The 20,955-nt window shown below is 43.6% G+C and overlaps 2 protein-coding genes and 1 long non-coding RNA gene across 5 annotated transcripts in view; 2 read left to right on the forward strand and 1 right to left on the reverse strand.

The window, feature by feature from the left end:
- The first annotated feature begins 279 nt into the window (after window positions 1-279).
- Window positions 280-14,110, forward strand: R3HDML (R3H domain containing like). Of its 2 annotated transcripts, XM_083746351.1 has the most exons (6): window positions 280-575; window positions 1,186-1,534; window positions 4,401-4,519; window positions 6,796-6,898; window positions 10,663-10,778; window positions 12,440-14,110. In XM_083746351.1, exons 2-6 carry the CDS (start codon window positions 1,274-1,276, stop codon window positions 12,570-12,572), a joined length of 732 nt encoding a protein of 243 aa, XP_083602477.1. In that variant the 5' UTR covers window positions 280-575; window positions 1,186-1,273; the 3' UTR covers window positions 12,573-14,110. The 2 variants fall into 2 exon arrangements, with proteins under 2 accessions (XP_083602477.1, XP_083602476.1); XM_083746350.1 differs by lacking the exon at window positions 280-575 and having other exon boundaries at window positions 657-1,534.
- LOC310847996 lies at window positions 515-9,737 on the reverse strand. Of its 2 annotated transcripts, XR_014566111.1 has the most exons (4): window positions 7,475-8,573; window positions 6,709-6,911; window positions 1,933-2,061; window positions 515-639 (listed from the first exon to the last, which is right to left on the reverse strand). It is a non-coding gene; the product is annotated as an uncharacterized lncRNA (long non-coding RNA). The 2 variants fall into 2 exon arrangements; XR_014566112.1 differs by lacking the exons at window positions 515-639; window positions 1,933-2,061 and adding an exon at window positions 9,637-9,737 and having other exon boundaries at window positions 6,341-6,911; window positions 7,475-8,178.
- Window positions 14,111-20,093: 5,983 nt separating the features above from the next.
- The window catches only part of HNF4A (hepatocyte nuclear factor 4 alpha), a 70,097-nt gene continuing 69,235 nt past the window's right edge, over window positions 20,094-20,955 (forward strand). Inside the window, exon 1 of the mRNA XM_083746278.1 lies at window positions 20,094-20,224. Within this exon, the coding sequence (XP_083602404.1) occupies window positions 20,176-20,224 (49 nt within the window). The 5' untranslated portion in view covers window positions 20,094-20,175. The remainder of the gene's footprint in view (window positions 20,225-20,955) is intronic.

The following is a 20,955-nucleotide window of genomic DNA, read 5'->3' on the forward strand; positions in this document are numbered from 1 at the left end:
ACAGGGAGCTGCCTTATAACGAGTCATACTATTGGTCCATTTAGCTCAGTATTCTCAGCAGTGAATGGCAATGCCGTTACAAGCAGGGTTCTCTCCCAGCTGTACCTGAAGATGCTTGAGACTGGACCCAGGACCTTTTGCTCGCAGACTCTGTCACCGGATGAGCCTTGTCCCTTCCCCAAAGTGCAGAAATTCTCCTAAATTAAATGCATGCTGCCCCTGGAGAAAAACTGCTCTCAACTTTCAAGGCATAGGCTTCCATTTACTGGCTCTTTGCAGCTTCCCCTACCTCACAACAAGCAGAGACACTCGGGAGAGACGGAGCCATGTGTACACAGGGGAAAGGCCATAAATTGCTCAGCTGGACCCTTTTCAAACTTGAGGACGTTCCCGAAGGGAAAAGATCAGATGCGGATTTCTGCGTCAGATTGCCATCAAAGACTCCTTGGGCTTGGTTGTGTTAAATCTCTCTGCCACATGTCCCTGAGAGCAGGTTGCTTGCAAAGGTCAGTCTCTGAGTTTACTGCTGCAGCGGCAACTAACATTTCTCAGCTGTTCTTGGCTCAGCCTTCAAGGTATGTAGTCTGGGAAATGTCATCTCAGCTTCTTTAAGGACTATCTTAGAAGACTTTTCTAGGACTAAAAAAAAGAGATTAAAAAGTCTTTGCTATTTTTATTTTTGTCCTCTTTCTGACTAGAAATGAAGCAAATGGAAAAGAATCCTTTAGCCTTTTGATTTCCTTAATCAACATTTTATTTTAATGTATTACTGGTTTCTTCTTGCTTACTTATTGCAATAGCTTTGCCTGGTGGACTGAATATCTGCAAAAACCGTGGGAAGTTGGTGAAGCTACCATGAGAAAATGGTACTAATTAGCACCCTTCTGACAGGTCCCTGCATATGTTTGGAATGGGATTTTTTTCCTGCAAAGATGGGGGGGGGGGGTTCTTTTCTAGAACACCAGCAATAAATAAAATACCTCTGGAGATTTCACAGCTGGTCTTAGAAATTTAGCTCTGTATAAATGCAGCCTAGCTAAACTCATTCACTCCTGCTCTGAGTAAAGTTTTCTCTGGGTGTCTTTCTAATCGCCTTTTCCATCTCCGATGGCATTCCTCCCCCCCCCCCCAAAGGAAAGACAACAAATAAAACCGAATCTCTTTCTTTTCTTTGTATACACACAGAAGCCGGAAGGAAAAAATATTTGCCATATCGATTGCCCTTCGAAATCAAAATTAGAGACTCAGAAGGAAAAAGTGTGCAAATCCTAAAATGACTCTCTTGCATGTGCACTTATATTTTACTGGTTCGGTCTTCTGGATGATGCAGAAATCCAGTTCCTCCATGCTGCCCAATACTACTGAGGTCCTTTACCCAACTGGTAGCACTGAGGCAGGCCATACATCTGGCCTGGGTGTACCAAGGACTCGCAGAAAACGTTATATTTCCCCCCGGGATATGAGCGCGCTTTTGGACTACCACAACCAAGTGCGGGCACAAGTGTCTCCACCAGCGTCTAATATGGAATATATGGTGAGTTTCCTTTGTGCTTGCTTCTGATGGTGGGTGGGAAGGAACAATGACCACTGAGATGTTATGCAAAGTAAATATGGCACGTGTTTGGTTCCTTTGATGCTTTTGCATCCATCAGCACCTCAATGCTACAGGAACATACAAAGCTGCTATATACTGAGTCAAACAATTGGTCCATCTACCTCAGTATTGTCTACCCCAACTGGCAATGGTTCTCCAGTTTTTCAGACCTCCTGCATTCAAATCAGATGCTCTTACCAATGAACTAAGGCCTTTCCCTTGTCATTCATATTTCTGAAAATCTACCACATATACTTTGAAGGAGGAGGAAAGGAGCAACAGTGTCAGAGAAGAAGTGGTTGGGCTGCCTTGCAGCTAAGTATTTGTGAAGAATGTACCTCAAGCAGAGCAATTTTTCCACAGGAATTTGTTTAAAGCGGCACACTAGATTATTGATTTTGTTTTGTTTGGTGTTCTGCTGAGCGGCGAATGTGGGATGAGGTTATGTCTTTCTGAGTTTCAAGCACCTAAAGACAACGATAGAGAAAGCAAAAGGTTTCTTTGCAAAGAGTACAGCTCGCTGAGAGATGAGAGCAAGGCACACACACTCAGAGAAAAAGGTGTTGTTGTTTTTACAGAGCACAGTAAAGCATCCTCCTGCGTTTCAATAATGCAGCCCACAAATGGCATTCTTTTTTAAAGTTACAGGGTGGAGACTTATAAACACAGAAAAATGAAATGAAAAGCCCACAGTTTCAAAATATCAAGGTCCTTACTGAAGTAAGAGCAAGTTACCTTTCAATGAAGCCCGTTTCAAGCTCTTCTCTGGAAAAAGGAAGGGGAGGGAAGGAGGCAGCAGAGAGCAGAGTCTTCAGATAGCCCAGAGTGTCCTTGGCAATGCCCTTAGCAACAGTTCCGGCACAAAATTGCAATACTGCCTGAGGGAAAAATCTTCAGTGTCTTAGATAATTCCGCATTAAAAAAGATAAAGGGACCCCTGACCATTAGGTCTAGTTGTGGCCGACTCTGGGGTTGCGGCGCTCATCTCGCTTTATTGGCCAAGGGAGCCAGCGTACAGCTTCCGGGTCATGTGGCCAGCAGGACTAAGCTGCTTCTGGCAAACCAGAGCAGCGCACGGAAACACCGTTTACCTTCCTGCTGGAGCAGTACCTATTTATCTACTTGCACTTTGATGTGCTTTCAAACTGCTAGGTTGGCAGGAGCAGGGACCGAGCAATGGGAGCTCACTCCATCAACGGGGATTCGAACCGCCAACTTTCTGATCGGCAAGTCCTAGGCTCTGTGGTTTAACCCACAGCGCCACCCGCATCCCTCTAATTCCGCATTAGGCTTGTTCTTTAGCTAATTGCATATCACCACTTTTTGGGAGTCAGATTCATAGCGTGGGGTCCCAGTGTGGCGTAATGGTTAGAATTTTTGACTAGGAGCTGGGGGAGCGGGGTTCGAATCCCTACTCAGCCATGAAGCTCACTGGGTGCACTTGGGCCAGTCACCATCTCGTAGCCTAACCTACCTCACAGGGTTGTTGCAAGGAGGAGAGCCATGTACAACACCTTGGGATCCTTGAAAGACAAAGGTATTATATAAATGCAATAAAAGAAATAAAAATAAAATCCATCTAACTCTAGCATGCTTGAATCTAATTAGTGCATGAGAAGGGACATAGCACGCTGATATAGGGGCAGAGGCGTCTCTAGGGTGCCTTGGCAAGGAGCTGCCCCAGCAATAGTCACATTAGAAATTACTACCTTTTATGCATCCCAAGTAATCGAAGTGTCTGGAGTGAGGGCAAGGAGAGAAGGAGGGACAGAAAAAATCCACCCCTTTGTGCTACAGTACAAGAAGGACGGGAAGCTTCTCCCACATTTGATCTTGCTGTGACAGCAGTGGCATGTCATCACAGACATATACGTCACAACTCCATGGTCTCTAGAAATCTACCTTCACACCACCTTCCCATTTCTCCTGGCTCTCATCCCCCTGCACTTGTCTAAGCTCACAGCTTTGCACAGATAACTGGAGACAGATTTCTGGAGACAGTTTCTCCATGGCCTCTGCATGGAGACCCTGCTGGAACCCTCCTTCCCCCAAAGTAATGCGTCTACAATTTCCTGCAACCCCTGATTTCTAAACCCCTGCTGTCCAGGATATCTCTGTGCATAGCATCTCTTTCTCGGTATTGCTGCCACATGCATGCAGGGCCAGGGGGTATAGCTTGTAGTCGTGACCCCTTTGCCATATCCTCATTGGGCGGATTTAAACAGACCACCTGACAACTGAAGCAGCGCTTAAGAACTGATGTGTGCACAAATAGCATTGTACGACTTCAGACAGTTCGCCATGGGTGTTTATTTGTATTCTTTTAAACCCTATTTTGACTCGTTTTCATTGTCTGGTTGCAAATTACCTTGAACATCTATGAAAGTGCATAAATTAAAACAACAACAATACTAACAGAGGCTAAGCATGTTTGAATGCTCCCCCATGTGAGAAGACCACCTGTGCATGGAAAGTGAGCATATCAGGCAGAACGTTGGGCATGTCAGACTGACATGCTAGATTTCCAAGTGCTGGAAGATTTTCAGATGAAGTACTATTAGGCAGGTATTTTCCTAGTCTGAAATGAAGCTGGGCTGTTTGACTTGCTATTTCTGAATCTACTAGCCTATGACACTATATCTTCCAAGGAAAAACATTTATGCTTATGATATTTCCCTTGCTTGTATGGCATATATCTTGTTAAGTGTTTGAGAGATTGACTGAGCACTTTGTTTTACCTTGAGCAGCAGTAACTCACTGTTGTGTGTTCTTTCTCCCTCCCACCCCCCTGCCTCATATCGACTAGGTGTGGGATGAGAGGCTTGCCAGATCTGCAGAAGCCTGGGCAAAACAGTGTATATGGGACCATGGACCTCCACAACTGATGAAATTCATTGGTCAAAACCTTGCCATTCACTCGGGCAGGTAAGCAGTGTCTTCTGGGAATGCTAGGTCTATAGATGTTGCATTAAAGATGTTGCACTGATTGTGCAAATGAACACCACTGCAAGTATACCTCTAAGCAGCCGAGAGAGTCTTTTGTCCTGCCCTTCTTTTCATGGATCAAGTGGGCTATATTTGTTTTAAGGGATTTCTAAACAGTGCACCATGGACACGGGTGGCACTGTGGGTTAAACCACAGAGCCTAGGACTTGCTGATCAGAAGGTTGGCGGTTTGAATGCCCGCGACGGGGTGAGCTCCCGTTGCTCGGTCCCTGCTCCTGCCAACCTAGCAGTTCGAAAGCATGTCAAAGTGCAAATAGATAAATAGGTATCGCTCCAGCGGGAAGGCAAATGGCGTTTCCGTGTGCTGCTCTGGTTCACCAGAAGCAGCTTAGTCATGCTGGCCACATGACCCGGAAGCTGTACACCAGCTCCCTCGGCCAATAAAGCGAGATGAGCGCCGCAACCCCAGAGTCAGCCATGACTGGACCTAATGGTCAGGGGTCCCTTTATCTTTACCTTAAACAGTGCACAATGTAAAAAACGGGCATGTGTACTGCAAAGGAAGCAAGCACGCCATCAACCTCAGTATTGCCTCCATCTCATTCAAATATTATGGGTGGAATTCAGTGTAGCACTAAGGAGGTTGCTGCATCTGTGAAATAATTTCTACTTGCCTGACAGAGTGATTTCCCCTCTCCTCCTGCCAGAGTGGATTTGAGGGAGGCATGGGGAGTGTGTAGAAGAAGGCAAGTTTGAGGAACCCCTTTTGCACTAGTTTCCCTTAACATTGATTATACATATTGAAGTGCTGTTTTATCACAGCAATGGTTAAAAAAAAAAGTCATTTAAGTCCAAGGTACATGTTACCAGGACGCGGGTGGCGCTGTGGGTAAAAGCCTCAGCGCCTAGGGCTTGCCAATCGAAAGGTCGGCGGTTCGAATCCCCGCAGCGGGGTGCGCTCCCGTTGCTCGGTCCCAGCGCCTGCCAACCTAGCAGTTCGAAAGCACCCTCGGGTGCAAGTAGATAAATAGGGACCGCTTTCTAGCGGGAAGGTAAACAGCGTTTCCGTGTGCAGCTCTGGCTCGCCAGAGCAGCGATGTCACGCTGGCCACGTGACCCGGAAGTGTATTCGGACAGCGCTGGCCCCTGGCCTCTTGAGTGAGATGGGCGCACAACCCCAGAGTCTGGCAAGACTGGCCCGTACGGGCAGGGGTACCTTTACCTTTTTTACATGTTACCAGAGATGACTTGACACACCAGTGTGTTGTGTGTCCACCTGTGTTTTTGATAAATACATGTCATATAATATCAATGCCTAGGTTTCCTCTGCCCTTTCCCCCCACTTCAGTGGCTGCCTCTTGCAATGAGGGGGGAGATACTAACACAAAGACATTGTTTTTGACATGTACATTGCAGGGGGTTAGACTAGATGGCCCTTGGGGTCCCTTCCAACTCTACACTTCTATGATTCTGTGTCATTCATCATTCATTCATCATCACTTTATTTGTATGCTGCCTTTCCATAGTTAAAACAATGCTCAAGGCGGCTTACAACATGACAAGATTTACATAATTACCAACATAACAAAAGTCATAAACAATAAATAAAACACATCAAAAAAGTACACAGCCAAATGGAAAACAATTTCCACATAAATCATAAAATCTAAAACTAAGAATACAGTATTAATCAACCACAATTTAAAAGGACATATAGAAAAAATACAGCGGTACCTCAGGTTAAGTACGTGATTCGTTCCGGAGGTCTGTTCTTAACCTGAAACTGTTCTTAACCTGAAGCACCACTTTAACTAATGGGGCCTCCCGCTGCCACCGTGTGATTTCTGTTCTCATTCTGAAGCAAAGTTCTTAACCCGAGGTACTATTTCTGGGTTAGCGGAGTCTGTAACCTGAAGTGTATGTAACCTGAAGCGTATGTAACCCGAGGTACCACTGTAAAAGCAGTTTAAAAACAAAAACGGAGCCTTCTCTGCCCAGCAGCAGTAGAAGCACTCCTTTATGGAGCCTGTCAGGCCCTGTCCCAAGCCAGGAGGGGAGAAGCAGGGCAGGGCCCTTCAGGCTCCCAGCAGGTCAGTCATGCATCCTATTCAACTCTGTGCTTAGCAGGAAGGGGTGGGAAGCTTTGGCGGTTGGAGGTATCTCCTCACCTTCCTGCATCACATAGTTTGGGCCTGGGGCATCTGTGCTTGGATAGCATGTTTCTTCACATTTGCGCTGTGTGTGACCCTCTATAGGTACCGTTCAGCTTTGGACCTTGTGAAATCTTGGTATTATGAGAAGCACCATTACTCCTTCCCTTCCAAATGCAGCGGCCCTGTCTGCAGCCATTATACCCAGGTACAGTATAGTCCTGTAAGAAACAAAGAAACAGCGGTTGTTGCTCAGGTAACAAATCGTATTTGTTTTTAATAGCACTTTCCTTAGATGCTTCACACCCCTTGTTTCAAGAATCACTACAACAAACCTAAATGAGGCCAACAATCTCCACCTCCCCCAATACTGAAGATTTGTGAGCTGAGAATGAAAGATAATGTTTTGCCTAAGGCAGACCAAGAGAGTTGGTGGGAGAGATTTGATGGGGACCAGGGACAATAGCCCCTGCTTTTAACTGTGATGCTGCACCAACATAGCGGTGCATATCTCAGCAAGAGAGATGGGGCAGAGGTTCAGGAACAAGGAAGCTTCCCAAGAGATCGTCTTCAGCCATGCTCTAGGGCAGGTGTGGTGAACCTTTGGCCCTCCAGATGTTGTTAAACCACAACTCCCACAAACCCTAGACACTTTGTGGGACTGATGGGAGTTGAAGTTGAGTCACAGGTTCCCCAACCCTGTTCTATGGCTGCTGGTTCATACTAAAGAGAAGTATTTCTACCTCCATCATTGCCAACCCTGGTCCTTTATATTGCCACTCACCACTGCCTGCAAACAATCCAAATGCACTGTCTAAAACTCGGCTTCTTTTCTGAAAGCATTACCTGTTTTTTCCATTGTCCCATCCAGCACAGGAAAGGCTGTCAGTTCCAGCTCAGCTAGATGGCTGGAAGAAGAAAAAGAAATGGTGCACACAGGGACATGGAATGTTTTAAATCACTATGATGAGGATCTGTTACTTAGACAAACAGCTTCTCTTCATGACTCAGGAATATCCTACTTAACATCTCATGGCCTCTGTCATTCCCTAACAAACCACAAGTATCTGTGAGGTTTTTTATATTAGCTTTTTTTAAAAAAACAAAAATGACAATGAATATATTTGCACCATATAGGGCTTCCTTGGGGTTTTATTGAGCATTTATCCTGGTTTGCTTGCACAAAGTTTATGCAGAGGTTAGACTATGTCTGGTCCTGACTGAGAATTCATCCTGGGTTGCATATAGTCTTCCCATTGATCATTTTTTCACCTCACACTTTCCAGTGCTTTTCCCTCAATCTGTTCCACTGAGGCGACAGTGCAAATTAATCCACTTCAATTGTGCAAACCTAAATTTCTGGCCTGTGCCTGAATCCTTTCCGCAAAGGGCAAAATATAATCTGGGCAAACTGTAGCCAAACAGATTTGTTGTAGCATAAGTTTTCATGGTCTGGAATCCACTTCATCAGATGCCTGGACTTCTATCCTAAGTTTGCAGTTATATAAACATGAAAATGTTAGCAGCGAGGGAAATGGAATGCAAGAATACAGACTGTGGCGATTGTGTTAAAGTTTAAATGGATATAAAGTAATTACAGTGACCATTCACAAACCAGTGGCGATGATGTCACAAACGTCCTGGCCTCTTAAAAGTTAATTAACATACAGTAACATAAAAACTTGTTAACTTGAGGCAGGTTGCAAGTGATAGAACTGAACTTCTTGATAGTTCAGCGGTTCTATGCTGGAGATTTCCATCTCATAACTTGAAAACTGTAAGGCATAGGAAGTTTTTATTCCACACCACTGACTTTGACATGTGAAATAATCCAGTACAGCAACTTTATTCAAAATCTGAAATGTGTATATATATATATATATATATATATTTGCTTTCGTAGATTTTCACGGGTACAGGAATGCAGGTTTTGGTGTCCTCGGGTGTCTTCCCGTGTAAAAGTTGGGGTGTCTAGGCGACGTTTCGACCTAAGTGGTACTCAGGATATCACTCAAGAAATCACTCAAGGTATCTCTCAAGTAATTAAGGAACAAAAGAAGAAAAGGCACACTAGCCTGGGAACTTCCTCTCTGCCCAGAACATTGGAGGCTAGACACCACACCCCCTCTACAGTATTTATAGGAACTCAAACATTGAGATCCCGCTCTGTTCCAGTAACAAGAAGCCGAAAGCACCAGCCTGAAGATGACGAGTGAGACCTCGTCGAAACGTCGCCTAGACACCCCAACTTTTACACGGGAAGACACCCGAGGACACCAAAACCTGCATATATATATATATATATATATATATATAAAATTACGACAATCTGTCACAACTGAACAACCCCACTGAAGAAGATAACAGTGGTTACCTAGACCTTTTGTTGGTTGCAAAGGAGACACCCAATTGTAGGTCTGCCCGTGTACAAGAGTGCTTCTCCAGATCACAATAATGTGACTACATTGGAAAAAATGCTACAGAACTATTGCTAAAGCAGAATGATCTGTAGACAGACCAGTATATGTAAATCCACCACTAAATGTACTTTTGATTGTGTCAATGACATGTTGCAGAATACACCTGGGAAGGCAAACTTCCTTCAGTCTGGAGGTGCCCTTGATATCAGTTGACCCTTGGTGTTGGAGAGAATGGTCCACCTGGGGCTCCTTTGCCTGCCTGCCCGATTCTCCTGGTCCTTCTCACAGAGTAGCTGGTGTTGAACAAACAGCACCTCAAGGAAAGGGAAAGCCCTTTCCTGCCTCCTTCGCAGTGAGTCATCTCTGTGGTGACAAGATGTTTCTGAAACATCTGGCACCTCGGTGAATACATCTCCTTCATTTGCTCATCCCCAAGTATGAGTGGCCAGCCCAAGGTGGAAAACCGCCTTCTCCCACCTGGTCTGCGGCAAAGCATTTCCAACCCATAATGAACAGTGTTCCTCACAGCTCCAGAATATTCTGCTCTTGTCTCTGGAAATATCCAGTCCCACATATTTGTCTGGGTGTCTGTCTGGTTCCTAGACACCTTTTTCTCCATTTTCCAGTGTGTTGTGTCTGGAGAAATGGCAGTGAAGAGACAGGAGGCAGACTTGAAAGAAGAGGAAGAGGAAGAAGGGGAAAAAGAACACCTGCTTCTTAAAAATTAAGAATTATATCCAGCTGATCTGGGGTAGCACATCTGCTTTGGTGCTGGGAAGGATTCCCTGTCTGAAACCCTAGAGATCTGCTGTCAGTGTGGACAATACTTAGCTGGATGGACCGATCTTTTGATTCAGTATAAGGCAGCTTTATATCTACATTCATGCAATTAGCAATTTTGTGAGTGGCTTTCAAAAAGACTGTCCAGCTACACAAGCCTTTGCATGCTCCAGATGCTTTGCTTGGGGCTTATGGGAGCTGTGACGTGGGTGGTGCTGTGGGTTAAACCACAGAGCCTAGGACTTGCCGATCAGAAGGTCGGCAGTTCGAATCCCCGCGACGGGGTGAGCTCCCATTGCTCAGTCCCTGCTCCTTCCAGCCTAGCAGTTAGAAAGCACGAAGTGCAAGTAGATAAATAGGTACCGCTCTGGCAGGAAGGTATATGGCATTTCTGTGCCCTGCTCTGGTTCGCCAGAAGCAGCTTAGTCATGCTGGCTACATGACCCGGAAGCAGTACGCCGGCTCCCTTGGCCAATAAAGTGAGATGAGAACCGCAACCCCAGAGACAGTCACGACTGGACCTAATGGTCAGGGGTCCCTTTACCTTTACTATGGGACCTGTAGGCTAAAACATATGGAAGGCACCAGGCTAGTGAAGCCTAAGCGACACACATGCAGCTCTGACACTTAATTTTTTTAGTCATTGATAGACCATGCCTTCATATATTTAAGGCAAAATCCCATAATCATGGGTGTGTCCTAAGAAGGACAAATATTCTGGTTTCAGGATTGCCATTTTCTTATAATAACTGGTTTAATGTGTCTCAAACAGATGGTGTGGGCTTCTAGCAACCGAATTGGCTGTGCCCTCCATACGTGCACCAACATCAATGTGTGGGGCAGCACGTGGCCCCGAGCAATCTACTTAGTGTGCAATTATGCCATCAAGTAAGTAAACTGGGGGGGGGGGTGCAGTTTCATCCTGGAAAAGACAGAAACTTTGGGGCAGAGTAGAGGTGGAAAGCTGGAAAGCTACCTAGTACAGAAAGCTGTTTAGTACAGTAAAGAGCAGAATGCAGACTGCAGCCCACTGGTGGACTGTGGGCCATTTTCTGATGAATTGTCTAGTGCAGGGCTGGCAAATGCGCTGCTCTCCAGATGTTGTTGGACTCCAACTCTCAACAGTCCCAGCCCTCATGGTCATTGGTCACAGATGATGGGAGTTCTGGTCCAGCAACAACTGGAGGGCTACAGTCTCCCCATCTCTGGTATAGAGAAACTGAAACTTCACATGAGAGTTCCAATGGTGGGGTGGGAGGTATGTGTAGAAGCAATTCGTGAGGTGCAATATTGGATAGGAAGAGCTGGCCAGAGGAGAAAGAGATAGCCGTTGAGGCATTCTTTCAATACAAGGAGGGATATGTAGTATGTTCTTTGGTATAGCTGGGTAGATGTCCGCACACATTAATTTACCCTAAAGCCCAAATTTGCAAATTGTGCACCAGATACAGGAAATTAGATAATGCAGCCTTTCCCAAAGTTGGCTGATCACAGTATCTCTGCCTGATTTATTGTTGTGCTTCCTTCAAGTCAATCTCTCTTGCGCATGGGTAAATGCTACTGTGTGTCTGCACCATTCCTGATACAGACATGCAACAGGTTCATCTTGGTCAGGGGTAGGCAACCTAAGGCCCATGGGCCACAAGTGGCCCACGGGGGTTGCTTAACTGGCCCCTGAGCCTCCCCCGAACCAAGCCGCCCACTCGATGAGTCCCCGCACGCTGCGCTAAACCGGCACAGCGCGGCATGGGGACTCACTTCTGCGGTGCCGGAAATAGTGGCCGTGCGCGCTCACAATTCTGCGTGCTCTGTATCTGAAGAAGTGTGCATGCACACGAAAGCTTATACCCAGAACAAACTTAGTTGGTGCTACTGGACAATTTATTTATTTATTTATTTATTTATTTATTTATTTATTTATTTAGACTGCGTCAGGCCAACACAGCTACCTACCTAAATGCGGCAGGTTCAGTTACCTCCAGACATGACTCTCTGTTGCTTCAGTTATTAGTCTAGGCTTGCTCTTCTAGGCATGCGCAGATCAGTGATTCATGCAGAAACATAATTCATTTATGGAACTTACCGTAGTAGTTGTGTTAGAGGGCTTTAAAAGGAGATAGGACAAATTAACATTGAGTGAGGTCTATCAGTGGTGGCTACTAGTTATGATGGCTATATGCTACCTCCAAAATCATAGGCAGTTTACCTCTTTAAATGTGGGCATCAACAAACGAAAAGGGCTGGAGCCTCAACACTTTGGTGCTTGGGTCCCTAGAGGCATCTGGTTGGCCACTGTAGAAACAGAATGCTGGACGAGGAGAACTTTTGGTCTGATCTATTAGGGCTCTTCTTATGAGCTGCAGGTGGACTCCTCAGAGATCAGGTAACTCTTATGCAACTGAACAATGAAACAAGCATAAGAACATGATAGATAGCCGGGTGTATGGTGGGTAGGCAGCCCTTTGGAAGAGTGTGCTAAGAGTGACGTGTGACATCCAAGTGTCCAGCAATGAAACAAACAAGCCTCATGCCTCTTTTTCTCTTTCCAGGGGAAACTGGGTAGGAGAAGCACCTTACAAAATGGGGAGACCTTGCTCAGCCTGCCCACCTAGTTACGGAGGAACCTGCAGCAACAACATGTGTTACTCAGGACTCAAATCCAATAAAGTGAGCTGGTTCTGAACCAGGCATATGGGCTCTGAGCGCCAGCATAGATCCTCTGGAAATGGCAGAAGTGCAGAAGCGTGGCACAGTGTACAGCAAATTGTAAAATAAGTTGATTATTTATGCACATGAAGTCTTTGGCTGCTGCTCTTTCCCTTTAATTTGGAACCTCTCCCATAGATTAATAAAGTTTCAAGTATATTTCTTCTCATGACTATATACAGGTATATCTATCTATCTATATATATAAAGGGCCTGCATTTGCAATAGTTTTCTATAGGGAAGAGGTTCTTAAACTTTGCTGTATTTGTGTGTTCTTACAATATATTTTTTTCCATTTTTTAAATGGAAGCCCATTTCAAGGGCTTCTCAGTTTTTGTTTATATCAAAACATAATTGCTCTGGTGCTGCTTTTCTCGGTGTTCCTTGCAGCTAGAAAACAAATCAGCACATTTTCAAGGTAAAAGCAGTGTTGGAAACTCCCACTGTTCTAGGCACATTTTGTGACAGGGAATTTCATTAGTGCACAGTACTGCGCCTAAGATTTCAGATTAAAACTGCAGAGTGGAATGAAAGGAAGATCTTTTTCTGCCTCCGCACTTCCAGCCACTCTCAGAAGACTGGAAGTATGGCTTCTTTCTTTCTTTCTTTCTTTCTTTCTTTCTTTCTTTCTTTCTTTCTTTCTTTCTTTTTTTTTTTTTTGCAGTCTTCAGATGAGGACTAGACCATGTGAAAAATGGACATAATATTTTAGCTGCAGTTCATTCATTTTCAGCTTTGTATTCTCGTTATAAAAAAGTGCGCCTAGACATTCCATTGTTGCACCCATAACCTAGGTTTAAGGTGCCATTTAGCTCCTAGCTTTCATATCTCAGTTTCTAACACTGGGTAAAATAGGTGGTTTTTGACCCCAACTCACCACTATCTAGGTCCTGTAGCACACACCCCCTCCATGTTATCAAACTCCCATCAGCCCCAGCCCAAATGGCCAATGGTCAGGAATACTAGTCCAACATCAGGAGGGCCACAGGTCCTTCACCCTGATTTAGGCACCACATGAACCATTTTCACAGCGTCCCTCATCCAGTTTCCTGACTAGTTCTAAAGCAATTGTGATGCTCTCATAATTTATTCCTCCTATTGTTAGCATATTTTCATATCTGATTAAATCTTTCCTGTCTATGTAATCATCATAATTGTTAAATTTGATTACTGCGTTCTCCCAAAGCATTTAATATAGTCAAAGTTTCTTTAGCAAATGTTGACTAAAGCCTCTTTCTTTGGTTATTATGTTAAACAACTCATAAAGCGATCAGTGGGATGGCATTACTATAAAAACTATGGGGCTGGCATAACTCTGGCCCCACTTTGTGGGGATGGTTAAGGAAACAGGGTGCTCAAATCTCTCTGTATGTTCAAATCTCTACTGTAAACATCCCATTCATTCTTCCATAAGTAGGCCTCTTCTTCTTCTTCTTCTTCTTCTTCTTCTTCTTCTTCTTCTTCTTCTTCTTCTTCTTCTTCACAAGACTGCAATAAATTCTTTGGTTCCCAAAGCACTTGCATATTTCTTCTTTATTTGAAAATGTAGCTCAATAATCCTATACACCAACTGCAAGCAGGTACCTTCATTCATAAGACATATGATCACAAGCTGAACATGAGTCAGCAGCGCAATGAGGCTGCAAGGAAAAGACTAATGGATTGCAGGCTTTGCTAATGGAACCATAGTTTCCAAGTCAGGAGAAATAATAGTTCCAATTCGGTCTGCACTGGTCAGACTTCTTCTGGAGTACTCTCATTCAGTTCTGGGCAATGTATTTCAAAAATGATATGGACAAAATGGAAAGCGTTCAGAGGATGGCAATGATGATAGTCAGGGGTATTTAAAAAGTAAGTCCTATGTGGAGTGGTGGACTTAATTGCATTCTTTAAATCCCCAAAGAACTGTTGCATAGACAAGATCCAACACAAAAAGTGGGACTAGACCTAATGGGCTTTAGTTACAGGAGGGTAGATTTGGGTTCAACATTAGTTGAAACTTATTGATGTTGAGAGCAGTTTGACCATAGAACCAATTGTCAGTGTGTGTGTGTGAACACTTTTTGGCTCTACAAACCAGATCTGTATTAGATTATATTAAATACATAAATAAAAGTTCACATTGATCCTGAAGCGAACACCTTACAAGACCCAGCGGGCTTCTTTCAACTAAAATATAACTTTTAAAACCCATGGGATACTAAGATGTTTATTTGGCATAGGTGACAAAAATTAGGGTTTGTTTGATTTTTTACAGCTATGTAGGTGTGACAGGCAAGGGATGCAGGTGGCGCTGTGGTCTAAACCACAGAGCCTAGGACTCGCTGATCAGAAGGTTGGCGGTTCAAATCCCCATGATGGGGTGAGCTCCCGTTGCTCGGTCCCTGCTCCTGCCAACCTAGCAGTTCGAAAGCACACCAAAGTGCAAGTAGATAAATAGGTACCACTCCGGCGGGAAGGTAAACAGCATTTCCGTGCGCTGCTCTGGTTCGCCAGAAGTGGCTTAGTCATGCTGGCCAGAAACTCCCTCGGCCAGTAAAGCGAGATGAGCGCCGCAACCCAAGAGTTGGTCACGACTGGACCTAATGGTCAGGGGTCCCTTTACCTTTACTTTAGGTGTGACAGGCACAGGAGTCGAGAGAAAGCAAAAAGTTGGCAACTCAAGTAGACAGGAAGGAGCCAGCCCTGATTTCCCTTCTACTGGGGCTCTTGCCATCCTCCCTGCTTTGCCTAATAACTGCCTTTCTCCTCAACTGCCATGTCCTTTTGTGACATCAGAGGCAGTCTGTTGCTAATGGCAACAGCTAGGGAGGCATCAGCGCAGCCTCCCTAGGCCTGACAATTGTGGGGGCACCTCAGCCGTTAGTTTATTATTAACAATATTTAAAGCCTATGCTTCATGTGTACTAATGGGGAGGGGGGTCACCCCATAAACTCATATATTTGACGTTCCATTACTGTATCTGTTCTTGAAGAATGGACAGTACAGGTAGATGTACTTAGAAGAATGAAAGCCCATCTCACTTCAGGAAGCCCTGTAGTTCTCTTCAGTGTTTTTAAGTGTGGTCTTGAGAAAGCTTCACTGACTTCAGACACCTCCAAACACAAAATGAGGGGTATCTGACAGCATCACCCAGTTACCTCCACCAGCTTCTTCCTGGCAACATCAGCTACTAACTTCAGCCTGCAAACTTCCACAGGTGTCATCTATTCAAAAATATCTACCGGTTTCCTTTCAAACATCACATTCACATAGGGGGAAGTGGGGCAGATTGATGCAGAAAAATTCAATCTCATATTTTATGTAACAAAAATGAGTCAAATAATAAAATTTTTGGCTTGATGCATGCCATAACTAATCAATATTATAATAGCAATCAAAAGAACCATTAAAGCTAGAAGATAATGAGAATATAATGAACTTCAGTAAAAAAGGGGTTTGTATCATTCTGCCCCACCTACGGGGCACTTTGATACATTGGTCAGGGCACTTTGATACAAAGTGTCAATTGTATGAGAATGGTTATTTTTTGCAAAAGTTTAATTAATAAAAAAAAATTATTGTGAGAGATCATAATCAGCCTTACAATTTGTTATTTAAAATCTAAATTACGTATCAAAACTTTATCATAGACTTTATGGCAGGTTTTCTTAACGAAACATCAAAACTTATATTATCTTTCCTCAAACACCTATCCATTTAAAAAAAACAACTTTGGAAAAACTTAAAAAGTATAAGATCTCACATTAGGTAGTCAAAGATTAGTAATTTAAACAAAATGCTTATAAAAAAAATAAGATAATTACTTAACCTTTAGCTTCTGTTGCACATTATTATATGCACTTACGTCAATAGAAAAAGTATAAAGAGATGATGTTCGAGATGTGCCCTTTGGGAAATTTGGTTTTGGCAACAGCAAAACAACATCCTTGAAATCAACGCCTGCCTTATCTTCTACAATGGGGAAGACAAACATACAAAATCCTGTTTTTTTCCTGAGATATGACACTTGATAATCGGCCATATTATATTTAGAAATGACTTTGGCCACATAGTAAACAACAGGTTTTTTTTTTTCTTTTCAAATTAAATGGGTTTAGAGATTTCATGCAAACTTGTATATTGGGGCACTATTGTATACTAGCAGGGCACTTTTATATGTATTAATGTGCCCCGTGTCTTAGTGTATCAAAGTGTCCCAACGGACATTTTCAAAAAAACTAACAATTATTAATAAATCCACTGAATTTATTTAAAAATCACATGTAATCCTGATTACAGACTGGAATAACTTACCTTTGGTATTTTTAAATCTTAACTAAACGACGTAAAACAGCGTTGGAGCACTCTTACATTTCACGTAATTTTTTAGTTGGCTGCGCTGAAAACACACCTACTCTTGTCAAACACCAATGGCTAACTGGCAGTCGGCGCGGTCACAACTGTTGTACTCACACATGTATAGACACGTTTTAGTGATGTTGCAACACAAATAACATTTTTTAAAGAAACAACACTTTATTTAAGGTAGATAAGGACAAGATGAAATTATACAATTGAATATAAATATAGATGGGAAATGGCTATGTATAGTGAATACTTATCTACTTTTAAAAGTTTTCACCTATGATCTTTTTATTTTACTTCTTTATTTTTTCTTTGTTCTTTTTTCCTTTTTTCTGATATCTTATCTTTCATTTCACTCCTTTATTGTGAATAGCATTTTATAGAGGTATAAATAACAGTAAATATGAAAAGAGACACAGTATTCTCTAATTTTTTCCCCTTGGTTTGTACTTAATAAAAATTATTTTAAAAGAAATCTTGATATTGAAATATTGTTAGCGTATCAATGTGCCCCGTGTATCAATGTGCCCCACTTCCCACCTCCATTCGCCTGAACCACGTTCGAAACCTCCCATTCATATACACAAGCAGACATCTGCCAACATCCATGAAGAATGCCAACGGACATATTCACTCATCTTTCACTCTCCATTCACATTTACGCCCCACAGATATCCACCTGCTTCTTGTCAACCAGCTTCAAAAGATGAATGTCAACCAGCTTACATCCACAACGTCAGCCTGCTTCAACCTTGTGGCACCCGCTGGTTCACTAATGTGAACTCCACCGGCTTCTACCTACCAACATTTGCCAGCTTCTGCTAGGTCCATTACTAGACACAAGCCAGCTTCCACTTGTGGGTATCAGCCATCTTCAAGCTACGATCCTGCTCAGCAAGTAAGTTTGCCTTACTCTCACTCCATAGCATTCCACTGCCTCTGTCCATCTGCCACTTCTTGTTCTCCAAGTGGAAGAAGAAGACCAGGCAGTGCTGAAGGTCACAGCTGTTGTCTGCTGTGTTCTGCTAGGGTAGAGGAACAGGCCCACCTTTATATCCACTCAGGCTTTTGTGATGTCACAAGTAGTCCATAACCAACAGCAACAGCTGAGGAGGCATCATCATAATCTCCTCAGGCCTCACTATTGTGTTTCTATCTCAGCAGTAATTGATATATATGCTTGTTTATTATTAAAAATATTTAAAGAGCATCCATAATCTGTACTGATACCAGGGAGGGCACACCATGAAAATTGTTGTAGGGGGACCATTTTCAGCAGAAGGGCTACATTCCCTTGTAGGGAACCCAACAGGAACCGGATGCAGGTGGAGGGTCAGAGGCAGAGGGGAGGGATGCAGCACATGAGTTACAGACTTCCCAACTTTCACAAGATATATTGCACTTATATTTGATTTGTAGTAATGATTTCCAAATTCTTATCTACTATATATTTTGGTAAGTGGTCCGCCTGTTGGCCTGTCTGTTCTCGCAAAGTTTTGTCACCTCACAAGATATCACCGCCAAACTCGGCATGAGTTGTGGGTGGCAGTCATTGTTGACATTTGTATGTCGGGTACCATTTTGAATCAAGATGGCAAACTGAAACATGACTTTGGCGTAGGTCCGGCTGCCTCCAGAGATATTGTTGTCAAACTCAGCAGAAGGGTTCCTGAGGTGCGGACAGCTGTCTCTGTTGATGTTTGGGTGCCAGGCACCATTTTGAACCAAGATGGTGAACCAAAACATGACTTTGGCATGACTTTGCTTGGCGTGATGGGTTCAAACTCATAAATTGCCCTATCCATTTAAAAATCACAATATTTTTTGGTTTCTAGTCATTCCTAGGCAGTGCCAGGCACTCCCCACTATTATATACACATTGTATAGATCAGCATATACAAATTTTATGCAAATCTTTGTCATTTTGGGGGGGTGTGATGCATTTCCTCTTTTTTGGTGTCGCACTAAATGGCCACCTTAACCCAAACTTGTTTGCCCTGAAGGAGAGAACAAATTGTCATCTATGCCGTATTTTTCATGCACCCCCCCAAAATAAAAGCAGTATACTGAAATTGAATCTTCCAGTGGGAATAATTTAACACCAGGAACACAACTTGTCAAGTATGGAATATACAACAATAAGAGTGTATCCAGAGTTCCACCAGTAAATCTGTGTATAACTGTCAGTGCAAAAGCACCCCCAGGTCATAGCTAATCCACAGTTGTGACTGCCCTAACCATTTGGCATTCCTTTGGAATTTAACTTTGGTACGAGTTTTTAATTTTGTTTTATTTGCTTGGCACCAACTTTGCTATCCTTTCGGCACCACGCAAAGACATTTTTATTCTCACGTTTAAATTATTTCCCCTGCTGCTACAGTTTACTGAGGGGGATATTATTATTATTATTTGGTAAATGTGTGTCATTTTCATTTTTTCAATTATCCTCTTTTGATGTAATCTCCTTCAGGAGTCTGAGTAAAGGTCACTATACACTTTAAAATAAATATATATAGAATGTACATACACCTACACATAAGCCCCGGTCCTTAGAAATGCCTATCCTCAACCACACACATTTACTACACACCCAGATCTCTCTGTTTACACTGTACATGTACGCTGCCATGAATTAATACACAACCCTCTATGCTTTTACATATAATAAAATGTACACCTGGGTATGTACGCACGGCACATCAACAATGATGGCGTGCAGGGCCTCAAGCGCGTGCACGCACAGACACAAAGCCTTTGTTCTCCGTGTTTGTTTGGCGAGGGCAATAAATGCCCCGTGTCTCTGCAGCTGTGAAACTGACCTAGTTCACAGCTCCCAAAGGAGAGTTCTCTGCCTTGCCAGGCTCCGGGGCTACTTCCCTTTAGCCTCTTGTCTTGGAGGAATAAGAAGGAAAGCAATCGCCCGGCAATGGGGTCACCCAAGGCCTGAAACTAGGTGTCGGTAGGAGTCCCAAAAGTGTGCCATAAAGTCATGTTTGAGTTTCAAGCTTGGAAGCAGTTACTATAGCTACAGTGGCAGACAGCACCTTGCAGGTTGGTTTCCATATGAGCTTGGTTACTATTTAACATCTCCACCCACATTAGGCCTGATTAAGTGAATCAATAAGATAACAGAGGAGGCAGGTTTGCTCACCCTTCCGCCCGCCTCCTTCACCCAGCTTTTCTTGTAATTTTACACTTTCTCTGTTTTCTCCAGAATTATACTGATGAGAAATGGTCAATGTAATCGCACAGCTAAGTGCGAAGATGGAGGCGCCATATGGTGAGTACGCAGGTTACCATCTTCTTTCCTTGTTGCTGATGAGAGAGAGCCTTAAGAGAAGCTGAGAGATTATGGGCAGCGTTGTGTATGATGAGGGCATGCCAGTCACACATTGTCGATCTGGGGAGCCTTATTTCCCCCTCCCCCCAGTCTCTAAACACTTTAACCACGCGGTGTGTTTCATTGTAACGTGCTTCCCCTCAGGTCGTCTTCAGTCAGAAGTTACCCTTCCTAAAAAAGAGAAAACAGCCTCTCTCTTTTCGATTATGTGTGTGAGCAAAAGTTTTCAGGCTGAAATGTCCTGATTCAAATGGCTGGCCTGGGAGAGCCTTTAACGTGCAAACTGGAAAAGGAGGCTCTTCCCTCGTTCTTTGTGCAGTCTGATGCCTGAGAGAGAATTAAGGTTTCCAAGGGAAGAGTTGAAATTGATACTAAACAGAAGGACTTGACCCAGATCCATTGCTCACAAAGCTTTGCAAAGTGGCTGAACATAGTAACACCAAGAGATATTTTAGTTGACGCAAGTTTAGTTAATGAATGGGAGGCAGCTGGTTTTTTGTAGGGATCTAGTGAGATAGCTCTAAGACTCCTTTGTAAGTTCTGTCAGCATAAAGGTAGAAACCTTTCAGTAGATATCTTCAGTTAGGGATACTTTCTGGAGGGGCATGAAGTGTTCTCAGGGCCACGGGCCAAAGTCCCGCTCCCCCAATTGCATTTTGCAGAACTGAGTT

This window comes from Podarcis gaigeae, assembly GCF_964106915.1.
Source record: "Podarcis gaigeae genome assembly, chromosome: 6".
NCBI classification, from domain to species: Eukaryota; Metazoa; Chordata; class Lepidosauria; order Squamata; family Lacertidae; genus Podarcis; species Podarcis gaigeae.

What these genes read in the sequence shown, in the direction of transcription:
- R3HDML (XM_083746351.1), top strand. Translation starts at nt 1,274, where the DNA reads ATGACTCTCTTGCATGTGCACTTATATTTTACTGGTTCGGTCTTCTGG. An exon ending in CGTCTAATATGGAATATATG is followed by an intron (nt 1,535 to 4,400) that starts GTGAGTTTCCTT and finishes CATATCGACTAG; the next exon opens with GTGTGGGATGAGAGGCTTGC. An exon ending in TCTGCAGCCATTATACCCAG is followed by an intron (nt 6,899 to 10,662) that starts GTACAGTATAGT and finishes TGTCTCAAACAG; the next exon opens with ATGGTGTGGGCTTCTAGCAA.